General features: G+C 45.2%; 1 protein-coding gene across 1 annotated transcript in view; it reads right to left on the reverse strand.

The window, feature by feature from the left end:
* The window catches only part of OXSR1 (oxidative stress responsive kinase 1), a 92,371-nt gene extending 78,339 nt beyond the window's left edge, over window positions 1-14,032 (reverse strand). Inside the window, exon 1 of the mRNA XM_042801976.1 lies at window positions 13,764-14,032. Within this exon, the coding sequence (XP_042657910.1) occupies window positions 13,764-13,833 (70 nt within the window). The 5' untranslated portion in view covers window positions 13,834-14,032. The remainder of the gene's footprint in view (window positions 1-13,763) is intronic.
* Window positions 14,033-15,433: the final 1,401 nt, after the last annotated feature.

The raw sequence follows: 15,433 nt of genomic DNA on the forward strand, positions 1-15,433 counted from the left end.
ATTCAGAGCCATATCCAGTAGGCTCTGGCACAATCTCTCAAAGGGTTTCTCTTACACTCTGATGATTGCACCTACCAAAGAAATCACCCTTGTGTGACCACCCTGTTGTGATCAGCTGCAGAAGCATCAAGAGAAGTAGATAGTTTCCTTCTCCCCACATCATTTTTATGGGATTACACATCTGTAACAATAAGCAGAAGATCCAGCTGTGGAATCACACACATACACACACTAAGGTCTCTTGGTCCTCACTCCAGATCACACAGACAGGACACCCAAACCGCAGGAGACTTTCAGTGCTTTGTAACACAGACTCAATATGCACGTCTGTCACTGCAAGCATGGGGACAGCAACCTCCATCTCCAGATGCTTCAACTCTTTAACAGCCTCATACAAAGAGCTGTGGGAGCCCTGCTCTGCGGTTACTCATTGCAAGGACAATACAGTAATAAAACAAGAAGATACAAAACTGAGGATAGAATTTCTTAAGCGTTCTTACAGAGCACAGAGCAGATACAGATCTAATTGAACCAGAAATTAAATACCAGACTGCAAACTCAGACTGATATTGCATTATTTTGTCTGTTTGCTATAAAGGCAAAGTTATGCCTCTGTTTTCTCCAATTCATTTGAAGTTTCTGGCAAGAAGACAGTCCTTTTGCAAAGAATGAGCCTCTTCTAAAATCAAGCTCATAAAAAAATCCTACTCTTAAATTTGTAGCCAGTCCAGTATGGGGTGGAAATACTCCCTTCCCCAAGCAAGACTTGGTAAGAAAGGTCCACTGGATGTCAAAAGTCCTCCTAGCGCGAGCCCCACAATTCAAGAAAAGTGAAGTAACACAACATTAATGGACCCTGAATACAGTCATAGTTCTTCAAGCCATCTTCCCACTACATGTCAAATTCCTACTACAAAATGGAAGGTGCGATCCACACTGACAGTTACAAATAGCATCAATAAAACCAAAAGGAATTCATAATGGGACTCATATTCCTAGTACTGCCACAGAGGGGACAAAAAAATCTGCTCACCCACAGTAAAGAGAAAGCTTTCACAGGGAAGTATCACCTACACAGCTCAGTGCTGCAGGAAGCGCACTGCAAATGTTAATGATGCCAGAAGTGAAGTTACAGCCCTGAATCAGCAGAAGGATCACTCGGGTGCTCCTAGCACTGCTCAGAGCAAACCCGAACAGCACGCCAGCTCTGGATGCTGCTGTTAGAAACACTGTGAGCAACAGCAAAACCAATAAGGGAGAACTCAGTTGGGTTTGTTCTGTGCCTGGTTGGAAAACCTGTGGGAAACTAAGGCGGCAGCAGAGCAATCCATGGCCAAGACAACAAAAAAAGCTATGAAATCACAAGTGATCAGAGCTCTGCTCCCACAGTAACAGGGAGTGCAGACACGCACCTACCCCCAGGGAGCTCCCAGAGCTGCACCGACGCAGCCACGCTCACTCCAGACACCTTTCCACCACTCGTGCCTGATAGGGATTTACTATGAATAATGTTTCCCATAGAGAAAAGAACCAGGATTTTACATTAATTCCTCCGCATGCTGAAGGACGACACATCCACAGCATAAGATGGCAACAGCCTATTTAAAACCCTGGTAGAGGTATGAAGAGGCCAGGATTAACCTGGTGCACCCTCTCTCAACTCCAGTCACGCAGTGTTTGATCTACAGCTGAGGCGGAAAGATATTGAGTAGGGAAGGTGTAAAGAAATACTTGCTAGTACAGTGCTGGGAAGAAATAAATCATCTACTATAATAAAGATGCATAAGCAGAGCCAGAAAGCAAAAGCAGGTTTAACTGAACAGTTGTGAGGATGCCAATTTTAAAGCCTGTATGGGAGGGTGGAGGAAAACCAGCAATCCCCACTGAGTATATATCTCAGCATACACTATATGCTATGCCTAGTACACACTATAGATCAAGATGCCTGCACTACACGTGTGCAACAGGCCTACAAGCTGAACTCTCACATTTACAAGAAAGTAGCTATCCTCGTACTTCTGAGGAAGAGGCTTTTAAAACAATAGCTCAACCCTGTTTTAAATAAATTATTCCAAAACTTTGCATTTCCGTGTGGTCAATGTCAAAATGTCACCCTGCCCTTCAATACTGTATAACTCACATCACTGAATGCAGCACATTGATTCCTCTTTCAGGCTCACCTTGAGCACAGCCAAACGCTGCAAACATTTACCTGGGTTCAAGCCAAAGGTGACTGCGTGCACATTAAGACACAAAGCATGTGCTGGACAACACATTGAGAAAGGGTAATAATTGGGAGGTAACATGTCCAGGAACAGAATTAAGACTTAAATACAAATTACTTTCATTTCACACCAGCACATCTGAAGAGTATGGTCTAGACCTTTTAATGAAAGAATTGGAAAGAGGAATGGGAAAAAGCACAGTTATTACATGTAAAATCTTGGGTTTGTTTCATTTAAATTGCAGGTGTATCTCTTTGTAATGACCTTTGGTCATTTATTCTAGTATAGCCAGAACTCGAGCAGTTGGCAATTCCACAGAAATCGCCAGGTCATTTATTTCAAACAGTACTCACACACGAGGGATTCAGATTGTTAAGACCCAATTATATGTTTTCCCCAAAGCCTGAGAATCTTTGCTCAATCATTTCATGTTAGTACCTGCAGTGTCCAACAGACAACTAATACTCCATCATTAATCCAGCATGTTCAAAGAATTTCAGAAAATAAGCAAATTTCTGAAACTCATCTATCAAGTTAGAAATATAGCCAAAATATGTGAACTGTGCATAAACTTACTGACAGTGAATTATTCACCATCTTGATGAGAGCTCTCGCTGCTGACAATGCCACTGAAAACCATGCATTGTGTTCAGAGCTCAGAGGCTTCTGCACATGTAAGAATGTCTCTCAAGACTCTTAATACTTCGTGTACAGTGGAGAGCAATAAGTCAGTAAAGATCATACAGCGCTGCCAGCACTTGTTTAGACATGCTTCCCCTCCAGTGGTCCATCAATACAGAAACACCCAATGCTGCAGACCTATTGTCCAGATCTTTAACCCAGTTCTGAAACTCAAAAGGAGGAATAGAAACCCTTATCTAGTCATTTGTAAGAAGTCCAATATCATTTCTGGAGCCATCAGCAAATGATGGGCAATAGACATGGCTGAGTAGATCTCCCCATGGCCCCATCAAACTTTACATTATAAATAAGCAACTGTCTGATTTCTAAGCTGTAGAGAGATACAGCTACTGTAAACTGCACAACTCCATGCCAAGGTTTCTACAGAAAGGAAGGGTAGTCTTACGGAAATTTTCACCCCACCCCACGCTGCATTGTTCTCTCAACTCTTTCGATATCTCTTAGGCCCCGAACACAGAAAAACGTCATCTGTTTTCCCACCTTCTGTAAACATTCAAGTTGAGAATCCATACAGACTAAGCACAGAAGTGACAGTTTTGGAGAGAAAATGGTCAGCCTGTCAATGTAACACAGGCCAGGACTGGAACAGAAGGCAAGAACTGGCCATGCAAAGCATGTCAGCAAGATCTCTGACAAAATTGTCACCGGGTCACTTTGCTGTTTGATTTCACCAATAAACTGCTTCACCTACAGTCATGAGTTGACGGTGCACGCAGCTGAGCCGGGCTTTCAGCTGCCTCCCTACCTCCGAGTGGTGCTGAGCACAGCAAAGAGCTCCAGCCACCCAGGCACTGAACTCCACACTAGAACCAGAGATGTAAGAAAGAAAGAAAAAAAAAAAAAAAATCAGAGAAAAAGCCACTGGTCACAGATGGTATCAGCAGAGAAAAACTAACAGAGACAAGTATCAGCCCATCTGATATTCTCCCCAACTTTTCCACTGCAAACACCAAAACATGGAAGAGAGGGTGCCGCTGTTGACTGTATGCCTACTTCCTGAAGCCCCTAGGATATCCCAAATTAGTTCAACCATCCCTATCACACCTTTAAGCAGGTATGATTTAACCTGAAGCCCACCTCGAGAAAAGGACATATACAGTACTGACACATCGATGGTCTGCACGGAAGAGATCAGAACCTCACAAGAAAATCCACCCTCTGGTTCCACAAGGAGCCCAGGTGATTTGGGGAACACCTTTGAGACCACTTTCCCCATGGCAGTAACTACGGTAAGCTCCAAGGGCTAGTTACACAAGCCCTGCATGACCTGCCACATTTACTTAAGATGCTATTAGCATGCCTAAATTACATTTTCAGTTTGAAACCAGTTATATTTATTTGATTTTGTGCCAACATCTCTGGCTAATTTAAAGGACACTGCAGCTATGCAGTGTTAATTCTACACTATGGAAAGCAGGCTCAAACATCTCACTTCCAAACACAGCAATATTACTGGAGAAGGTTTATCCTTCCCTTCTAATCACTGTCAGTTGTCTTTATGGTATATGCAGCAATGTAAATATCATGCTGGCTGTCATCAAGTATTACCACGGCTCAAAAGACAGCCCTGGTACAGTAGCCAAGACAGCATTCTCCTTTATTCCCTCCCAACCTTTATCTCTGAACTCTGTCTCAACTACAGTTGTCAACTGTAGAGGATATTTTATTTGGCTGGGATTTCACTAAACAGAACAATCTGTCTGCATACAGTGCAGATGTTTGATAGTACAATGGTTATTTTAGGTAAATAAGCTTTTAAGTATCTGTTATGTCCTCTCTTGAAGGCTATTATCCTTTCTTTTCAGGGAATAGCTTGATCTAATAAGTCTTTTCTGCATCTATTAGTGCGTTCAGCACACAAGATTAGCCAACTGGTTAAAAATTACATTCTTTAACCAAGAGTAATGAGAACCATTCTGAGCCTTAAGATCTGGACAAATAACTATGCTCAGGCAGCTAGTCCATCAGCCTCTCAGCTGTTCAAATAAAGATTTGCATCGGTGAGTCGTTCGACAGCAAAAGAGTTCATGCTCAAGCTGCTTTTTCCAGTGAAGTACAGCCTGCTGGAAATCAAAACCAAGGTATTTCTTAGCTGTTAATACGAACTTATTTATTAGACAGCACTTGGCATCCTCAACGACAATTTTTACTTTAGTGAAGGGATGGAACTTAGAATCTCAGCTTTCAACTTGTTTGGTGCACTACCTCACAAGGTGAGCAACAGCAAGAGGTTCACAAAGTGGCCTAGGAGGTGAAGCTCCTACAGGTGAGGACATGTAACACGTCAAGTTTCCAGAGGACTCAATTTCCACTGGCAGATCTTAAGGAACCACAAATCAGAGATGTTTGCAGTCAACGCCTTTAAGGTTTAGAGACAGCACGAACGCCAAGCTGCAGCTCTCCTGTGCCTTCATTGGAAAGTGTCCTTGCAGATAGAGCCTGAATATAAAGCAAGCAGCATAAGAAAAACACCGAGCTACAGACACATGCTATGAAAGAGAAGGCATTGTTACTTCCCACTGTCGTAGGGAATCCATTAAGCAGCTGTTTCATACGGCGATGACAGGGTCACATGGAGGTTTGAGTGTTTAATAGAACGTGTGCCTGTAATTCCCCACGGGCCATTTCAAACACAAGCATTCATTAATTTGGTATAGGGATTATACAATTTGGCATTAGCTATAGCAGGGAACTGGAGCCCACGACCCTGGGAGTCCTTTCTAGCTCTGTGTCTCAGCAAAATAAGCGACAGTAGCTTTCCATTTCTGTTCGGAAAATAGACATAATGAAATCCATCCCTGGGGATTTTGCAGGAAAGGTGCTTACCCCATGACAAGAAGCATCATCTTTAATTTATGATTTTTTTAAGCCATCAAGATAACCTAATACTGTGTTGCCTGCCTGAAGCTGGAGATGGCCTGAAATGCCTGACTGCTCTTTCAGCTGCCCCACTTAACTCAACAGGTATCAGCCCTGAGCACAGCCAGCTAAATTTCTTAAGAAAAATATTCTTTAACTGCTCTCATCCCACAGCCATTAACTTGCTCTTGCACTTTTCAAATGCCATCATTTTCCACTATTCTCCGCACAGTTTTCAAAGCTTCCTTTTCAGAAGAGTTGGAACAAGCCCTGTAACCCAAGAAGACGGACTTACAATCCCCTGAAGACCAAAAATGAGCAAGAGCTTAACTTAGACCGAATAGAAAATGCACAACCTGTCCAACAGTAACTATGGAGCTTTCATCCAATGTTTAGGAAAACTTCAGTTTTACGAAACATATGTTGAACTGGACAAAAAGCAGTCATCTCACGCCCTGACCACAAACACGTCAATACAACTTCATGTTCAAAGCTAGGTTTTTTTCAAACATTTTCCTACTTGACAACATTCTCCCCTCTAACAAACTGCAAAATCTGTCCATTAACTCTGCTCTAAGACAAAAGGCAACTTAAATTCTTCCAAACAATCAACTAGCAGAGGATAACCCAGGACAAGCCACATGATCAATCAGATCTCACCAGAAGTGAGGTGGGGTTCTCAAGGTCAAAATTTCAGTCTATAGTTTTAACTTAATTAACAATTCTGTGGATGGATGAAAAGGAAACAGAGGATCCTCCCACACAGCTTTATTAATAGCAAGGTGCTAGAAGCAAAAGAGAAGTTTGTGCTTAAATTATCATTCATGACTATAAAGCAGTAAAATTTTGGCAAATCCCAAGGAGAATTTACTACAGTAAGAGACGATCACTGAAGTATTTCAACTCACACTAGTCTTTAACAGCTGCTCATACCTTTCTCTCCAAGATGAATTTACATAGGCTCATTTCCTGCCTGAAGGAAATATCCATTTGGGAGAATGCTATAAAGTCAGTTTAGCATGAAACAGTGAAATGAAACAAAACAAGAAATTTTTCTCTACCCCACTCCCAACTCAGTAGCTCTCAAGACAAAATGGATGAAACAGAAAATTGAAATTTGGCAAAAAAAATTAAAACCTCATTCAGAAGAGCTTTTCTGTATTCCCTCAGAAATGCATTTTAATTCAACTGAGTTATAAGAGTTTGAAAGTGTTGTTTCACAATCATGAAGTATAAGCTGTATAAAACTTTAATGGATGGGAGGTTGAAGGAAGATTCAGCTAATTTGGCAATTTGGTGAGAAAGTGAATCAGTGCTCTGAATTTACTCTGTACTTTATTCACGGATGGAATTTATGATACCTTTAAAACTTGAAGACAGCTGTCTCCTGCAGAATTCCTAGTGGGCAGAACCAAAGAGGTCTAAGAAATCCTTGCAAGGCATGTTAGACTGTAGTTTGGTGGAGGTTGATACATAGCAATTTTTTTTTTCCAGGGTGGAATTTCTCTTAATTACATGAAAACATGTGTTAAGCAAAAATTCTACATGCAGTGACGCACATCAGGAAACAACAATCTTGAGGAACCTTGGGGAGTGGTGAAAGAAAGGACTTGAGGAAAAAAAAAGAAGTTGCTGGCTATTGTAGCTAATGGATAAGGGTGAAAAGAAAAACTGGATTTTTCCTTTTTGCACTTGAATCACCACAAATCCCGACCCGCTTGTACTATGTCACAGGACCACATAATCTGGTTAAAAGCAAGGAATATGCAGGCTGTGATGATTAACACGAGAACCCCATGCATGAGCAATGTTTCAAGGCACACAATGCACCCAGGTGACCTAAAGGATCAAACTTACAGTTGACAGAATCCTTCACTAGTCAGTCTCTTTGTATTCATGCATGAGACCAACATGAAAAATACTGAAGCAGCATCTTGGAGTTAGTCATGTGCCTGTATCCCTGTTGTCATTTATCTGTATTTACACACTTTGCTACAGTCGTCTTGTCTTATTCAAGTCACAAGAGTTTGATTTTGTTCTTAATATGGCTCCCTTCATTATCATATGCATTAGTTTGCACATCAGAGGTACCACATCTCCTCTCATACACCAGTAGCAATGGCCTTCTGATAAAGAGCCCGGACTGTCTGTCAGCCAGGGACCTAAGCCTGCCTCTGAGACTTTCCCGCATGACTGCCATAAATATAGGCAGAGTTCCATGCTTTTTCAGAAATGTCAAGGCTGAACTCCCTTAGGTGAAGTCACAGGAAACTGCAGCAACTTGGAGAGCCAAGTTCTTCTTATCTGCATCTCAGTTGTTTGATTCTAATGGGAGTGCAGGGTAATAGACTAAACTCATCTGGAAAGTCCCAGGATCCTGATATTTCAAAGGTTTTGCAATGCCAAATTCCACTGCTCCAACAGCTATTCTTCTACACCCGCAAAGCTCTAAAGTCTGTCTCTCCCTATTAAGAAAGTTTAATAACAGCAAGTTAACAAGCACTCCATTAGCATGTCCACAGCTAAATTTACTGCTACAGAGATTTACGATGGATACCATGCATTCTAGGGGAAATCTTCCAAGAAAATTTGACCAAAAGGCATTTTTTTTGCAACTCACTAAAACAATTAGCAGTAAGAACCAGTGTTATTGCCCATCATTTTAAATAGCTCCAACTTTTATTAAAAGATTACATCTCTAGACAGTGACTTGGTGGGCAAGCTGCTAACGTTCAGAAATAAAGGAGATGCTGCCAAGTTTAAATAGACAAACATTCTGGAGAAGAGTTGATTCTCTCCAAGATTTCATCAGTTACAGAAAGCAGAAGCCTCCCAGGCATGCATTTGTCAGCCAGCACATACACCCCTCAGGTGTGCTCAGGAACACAGCACATCCAAGTTTCCCAGCACTAGCCAAGATATTTGCATTAATTTGAAACTACGTAAATGGTATGCTTGAGAAATGAAAGTGTTAAACATTAATCAGTCCTGGAACCTAGCAATACTGACAACTGCCACATACAAACCAACCATGGGAAAGTGTGAACTACTTCCACATGAAACACCCCATATGGTTTTTTTTTTTAATACCCCAGAATAGCTGAAAGCAGCAGGAACTGTCTCTGCCCTCCCCTCAAATCAGCAGGAAGAGTAGCCACGCCGCTTCGGGAACAACGCTGTATTCTTCCCAGCCAGCCCCTTTCACCACTGGTTGGCTTTGTATATCCTCAGTCTGCTTCCTTGTGCATTTTATCCTCCTTCCTATCACAGAGCAAACAACAGAAACGCTAAACAAAGACACATGCACAACTAAACACCTTTTGCTTTCACTTCCTCAGAGGTGAAGATCGACACAATTTATCCCTGTTCTAGCAGAGCGATGGTATCAAAGGTCTAAAAGAAATGAGATGTGCCAAGTATTCAGAGGAGAGGTAGCTTGGATGTAGGAATAACCTGGCTATTCAGTCTCACTCAGGAATACACAAGATATATTTGTCTCTGTCCAAGCAGCTGGGAAACTGCAGCACTGAGCATCACCCACTTCAGTGTCCAAGAAGATAAAGTACTATGAATGACCGATATCATTTTAATTTTTTTAACACATATACATTTGCCCAAAGTTAATTTTATATAAGGTTAAACGTAATACATAACAACAAAAAGGCTTTTCTACCAACTTTAAGTGGATAAAGTTTACAAACGAGCACACAAAGGAAGTCTTCAAATGAATTAACCAGCCTGAATACTGGGAATATGCTGTAGGAATCAATTTTGTTTAGCTAGGCTGGGAGAGAAGAGTGGGAATCTGTGAGGAAATGCTAAAACAAAACATATGGCATGAAGACTGAAGTCTAAACGCTCAATTTAGTTCACAAGCAGTCATATTTTATAGAGTGTAACATTTTTCTTGAATGGGTTTTAAATAGTTGGGCATATGAAACTGGCTGCAACTAGCACATAAGACTCACAGGTAAAAACCAACACCACGCTTCAAAAAAGAAATCTAAAAAGTTAGCATTGGACAAAAGCCTCACATTCCAGCCTGGTTTTTATGTGCAAAGGCTTCAATCATACCTTGTAAGTACCTACAGGCTGCTCTTTTTCAAGGGCCATGTTTTTTCGGCACATGAGATTATTATCAAGGAGAAGATAGGTGACCACAGACATTTTGATAAAATTTGGGGAAATAGAAATCTTAATTCTAAGAAGTTCTTCTACACCTGCAAAAGAAGGTTTCTCCCACATAGGCATACATACACTCACATGTAGAGCTTGGGAAAAATGTGACAAAAAAATCTAAATATTCAACTCAAAGATCAACATGCTTGCAGGCAAAGCCCAACTCAAAAACTACACGAACTACAGTCATTAAAAAAATAATAATTCAGTAAATGGTGACTTCAATTTAAGCTTGATTTCTGAGGGGAGAAGAAACTCCCACCACATCTGTTGATGCAGCCAGCACTGTCCTCATCGCTATGAAGGAATCTGTCAGGGGAGAAAGGGCACAGGAATAGAGCAAGGGAACACTCCCACCACTAATTTATCTTCCGTTTCTGGCACGGACTTCACAGCAAAGAGGATGCTCCTAATTCAAACAGCTACAGCCAGCACGGCTCCCATCTTTCCAAAAAAGTAGCAAAATGAGAATGACCCAGTTCCAACCAACTTTACTACTGCTACCAGCATTTCCAACAGGAATTGAAGGATCCGAGGGAGCCTGCGCGTGCAAGTATCTAATCAGCACAAGCAGCATGAGGTCAAAAAAAATTTTTTTTTTTTTTTTTAGGCTTCAAAAAGAAGACTGCCATGATTTCTATGCAATCCACGCTTGGAAGACCACCTTCACAACCACCAGCACAGACCATTTTTCTTTTTAGATGAAAATTTAGATGTCTCCAGAGGCAACATTCACCTGCAAAGACTAGCGCTACTCTGGAGGTACACCTTATAAAAATGCTTTATATATTGCTTCCTCCACCCCACCTCCATTTTATCCTTTTTTGAAGTGAAAGTCGAGTTCTGATCCTGAGCAAGGTCCCTTGATTCAGTGTACTAGAAGTTATTTAAGCCTAAGGAGGCTACTCAGCAGTTACCAACTCTAACCAGGCATAATAAACGCAGGCATTAATCCATACCTTTATAATGGCATGAGTCATCCCCAGTGCTGAGCAATCATTTTTTTTTAGTATTAGCCAGAATCAGAAGGGCAGTTCTACATAAGGTCTCTTTGCAGGTAGAAAACTTGCTCTTTTGAATCCTGCACCAAAACCACATGGAGCCATCAATGCCAAATGAAAGGAACACATGGCTATTTCCAGGCAAAACTAACACAAATTAAGGAATTGGACTACACATGGATTTCCTTTATTCTGAGGTGTAAAAACAGCTGCGCTGGTAACCTACTGAATGGTGGACTCTAAATTCAAAGAGCAACGTTTTTCATCAGGAAACATGTTAAATCCTTTAAAATCACCAGTGCACAGTTCATCTCTATCCACACCAGGACATCTCTTTGTTCCCTGCTGAAAGACTTTTACAGGTCTACAGAAGTAAAGTGAGCTTAACAAAAAAAAAAAAAAAAAAAAAAGCCAAAACCCACCCTTGAGGTTTCCAGACTGCATGAAGCACGAGGCAAGACAGTCCAGCTCAGTTAACAGTGACATTTTGTCCCACAAATCATATATGTGCTAGTGAACTTGCGTCACATCTCCATCCAGGACACTGGCAGGCACACCAATGTTTAAAATGAGTAAAGGGGGCGGGGGATGGGAAAATTGAAAAGAGAAACCATATGTTTGCAAGATACACATTTCACTGTACACTCCCCATCACAGGCCAGAATGACAGCACAAACGTTCAGTGAGCAGGCAACATTCAGAAACTCCGTTTACAGAAGGACAGGGAAAGATACGAAAGAAATTCCATACTTCTTTCCTGATTTCTCCTCAAGTTTTTCAGTTACCACGAGATGACAACACATCTCTGTGCTCCTCCTAATACTTTGAAACTGTAGGATGTGAGTCTTCAGCAGCAAGTCCTAAGAGGAGAGGTGCATTTACGTCCTCTTTTGTTCCCATCCCACCCTGCTCCCCAGCTACAAAGAGGCAGATTGTCCATTTGCTCCTATTGTTGGATACTCAAGCTCAAATCCTTGCTTTGTGCTACCACAGCACCCCTTTGCAGGCTTCCCCCTCTCCCCGGACGAAAAAAAAAAAAAAAAAAAAAAAAAAAAATTTCCTATACACACAAATCCAGTTCACTTTCCTGGGGGAAAGGAGTGGCATGTTCTCCTCCTTGCTCCTCAAAGAGGCTGAACATCATCCTCCCCAGGGCAAATTTTCCAAAGGAGGTTTTTAAAGGGTTCATCTGTAAGATTACACCTTCCCTGCCTTCACAGGGAGTTTGCCTCCTTCCTAAAGCACTATTGCTCCCACTGAGCAAAGGGAGAGGACAAAGCCTGATCCCACAAAGCAACAGGGATTTCCAGAAGGATTTCCCCCCCCTCCACAGCTTTAGTTCCTTCCTACTTTTAAACAATGCCAAGAATTTAATCTCTTAAAACAGCATTTTCACAAACTCTCCCACCCTTCTTAACAGAAAATAAGTCTCCCCAAGAGGCAGAGATGGAAGGCCTGGGAATGACAGAGCTACATCATTTATGAACTTCAAATAAAAGCACTCCACAAAGATTACTCTAAAAAATAACCTCCTTCCTAAAAGCCTTTGGCCAGAAGCCTGCCCTGTCACCTCCTGTTTTATTTTGTGCCTCCAGAGAGTGAGACGGGAGGCACTGACCTTAGAGTCACCTGTGGCACCACCTCAGATGTGTCACATACTCACCCTAGAGCAACATATCCCTCAAACACACACTCGCAACAAAATGGTTGAGACGGCCAGTAAATCAGTACAGCAGGAGGCCTTTGGTAACTGTGCAGTTTAAAGTCAAAAGAGAGTGAGGGGGAAAAAAAAAAAAAAGTCATTTAATGGAAAGAGCAAGGGCTAGGGCCTTGAGCTGTGAGGACAATGAATGAAAATTCACAGCAGCAGCAAAAACACAGGATAAAAGGCTTGTTCAGTGGCACTACAAAACCCTCTGTCCCCTGCACGGAGCAAAGCAACATGGGGCTCCGAAACTGCTAAGACAGGAGTCATCCCCCCCAAAAAAAAAAAAAATTAGTGGAGCTGCCCTAGAAGAGAACCCACATAAACTGTGGAGTTTGCTCCTGCAGATCACCTCACGCCCAGCACACCCGAATTCGCACGGTGACGGGCAGAAGGAAGAGCCCCCACGGCGCGGCCCCCGTCCTGCTCTGTGCCCGCTCACCCCGGCATGAAGATACACAAACACACACACCCCCCCGCGCAGAAGAAGGGGGCACAGGCTGGAGATGAGCCCCCTGCACCCCAACCCTCTGCTGGGGGTAAAGCAAACCCGCACACCCCCCGCACACACATCTCCCCCCGTGGGTCCCGCACACGCGTGTGGAAGGGCGGCAGCCCCCGCACCCCGGCAGAGGCTGCGGAAGCGGAGCCCCCGGCCGGCGACCCCACGGCGCGGGTGACCCGGACCCACAGACAACCCGTTTCGAGTGGGCGGGAGGGCAGACCCTCACACCACCTCTCCTCCTCGGGAGAGAGAGGGCAGACCCCCCCTCCAAGGGCTCTCCCAGACCCCCACACCCCTCAGGGCCGGGGGGGGGGGGTGGGAAGCAACCCCCACACACACCCTCCACACACACACGGCGGGGGGGGACACACACACACACGACACACACTCCCACCCCTTAATGGGGTGTGACAGGACCCCCCCTCTCAGCTGAAGGAGGACAGACCCCACACACACACTTCCCTCAACGAATACACCCCCCCCCCACCACCCCCTTCCAACGAGGGGGCACCCCCACACCCGCTCCGCGCTGGTCACAGCCGCCAGGCAGGGACCGAGCGCCCCCGTCCCGCCCCGCCGCCGCTCACCGATGACCTCCTGCAGCTCGTAGTCATCCTTGTTGATAGACCAGGGCAACGCGCTGGGGTCCTCGGCCATGGCCGCGCCGCGCCCGCCGCCCGTCCTCCCTCCCTCCTTCTCTCCGCGCCGCGAGGGGGAGTGCCACGCAGGAGCGGAGCGGAGAGGCGCCGCGCGGCCCCAACCCCCCGAGCCGAGCCCCCGCTGCCGGCAGCGGCAGCGGCAGCAGCAGCAGCACCCCCGGCCCCCACCGCCTCCGCCCGCCGCTACCGCCGGCCAAACTTTGCCTGCTCCCTCCACCTGCCCATGCCCAGAGCGCCCTGACGTCACCCGCGCACGCCGCCGAGCGCACGCCCCGCCCGCCACAGCGGGGCGCCATCTTGAGCGTGGCAAACCGCCACACACACCCCTCCCACCCACACCCCCACACACACACACCACACACACCCCCCTTCTCCTCCCCCGCCCGCTGCCGCACCACCCCTGCCACGCTTTCCTCGCCTACCACCACCACCGGGGGCGAGCGGGGCCGGGCGAAAGCGGCCGGTGAGTCCTTAAGAGGAAGGGAAAGGGAGGGGGTGCCACACACAAGATGGCGGCTGCCCACATCGTCCCCTCCCCTCCAGCAAGCGGTGGGAGGGGGCTGATGGTTTAAGATCCACTGCTCGTTGCGATTGGCTGCCAGCTTCCGGATCCGGAGCTCCTATTGGAGGAGAGGCTGTCAGTCGCGTCTTGTCCTGCTCCCGGGTCCCGTCGCCTGTGGGGCCTCTGGTCGCGACTGGGAGAGGCGGGAAGGGATGTCTGCGCCTGGGCCTCCTCTGAGGGGAATTCAGAGCCTGGCGGGTGCGAGGCGGCTCCAGGCGCAGCCCTCCTCCCAAACGTGGTAGCAGCTGGCCAGTGCGGCAGCCCTGTGGTGTCTCCCTGGAGTGCTGGACACATTGGACCCACCGGACAGAAAGGTGGAAAGCGATGGCGCGGCCTTGCCCGGGGTTGGTCTATGAGGGATGTTTTAATCCCGAGGCAAAGAGGGCCAAGCCACGGTCTCCCATCTCCGCCCTGCATTCAGCAGGTGTGGAGCCCAGCCCAGGCGCTTCAGAGATCCACATTCCAGGTGTCTCAGGTTTACAATGGGTATGGAGGGATCGAGAGGTCTGGATTTCTCCTCGCTGCCTCTGCGGATGAGCTGTTCTCTGGTTTCCCAGCTGCTGGGTGCTTCTGCTTGCTCCACACTGCAGTTTCAAAATTCGTGGATAATGTCCAACACCCTTAGCCTATCATTTGCGTCCACAGGTCTGGAGCTGGAGCTGTGTTGATCAGGATGCGTTCAGAAGTACATCTGGTGGTCAGTGGGGAAAACAAGTTAGATTAAAAAGAGTGAGGAATAGGAGGCTAACTGGTACCATGAAGCTATGAAGGCTGCTGTCTATATATTTAGGTTTAAAGTGTTTACGGTTTGGGGATCTATTCTTTTTCCAACATAAAATAGATAAAACAGTGCGTCTCTTGCTATCACCAGGCACGATAGTAACCATGAGAAGAACTGACTGGGAATTTCTATATCAGGTTTCATTCTTCTTTGCCGGTCACTGTTCGTCTGTAGCTTGATGTCAGGCCCTACCGTGAGTCAAAGAAAATCAGTTATACATATTTTAGCTTATTAGGACAAATTCCTGAGATGCCT

The sequence above is a fragment of the Tyto alba genome, unplaced genomic scaffold, assembly GCF_018691265.1.
Source record: "Tyto alba isolate M040663 unplaced genomic scaffold, T.alba_DEE_v4.0 Super-Scaffold_38, whole genome shotgun sequence".
In the NCBI taxonomy this organism is placed as follows: Eukaryota; Metazoa; Chordata; class Aves; order Strigiformes; family Tytonidae; genus Tyto; species Tyto alba.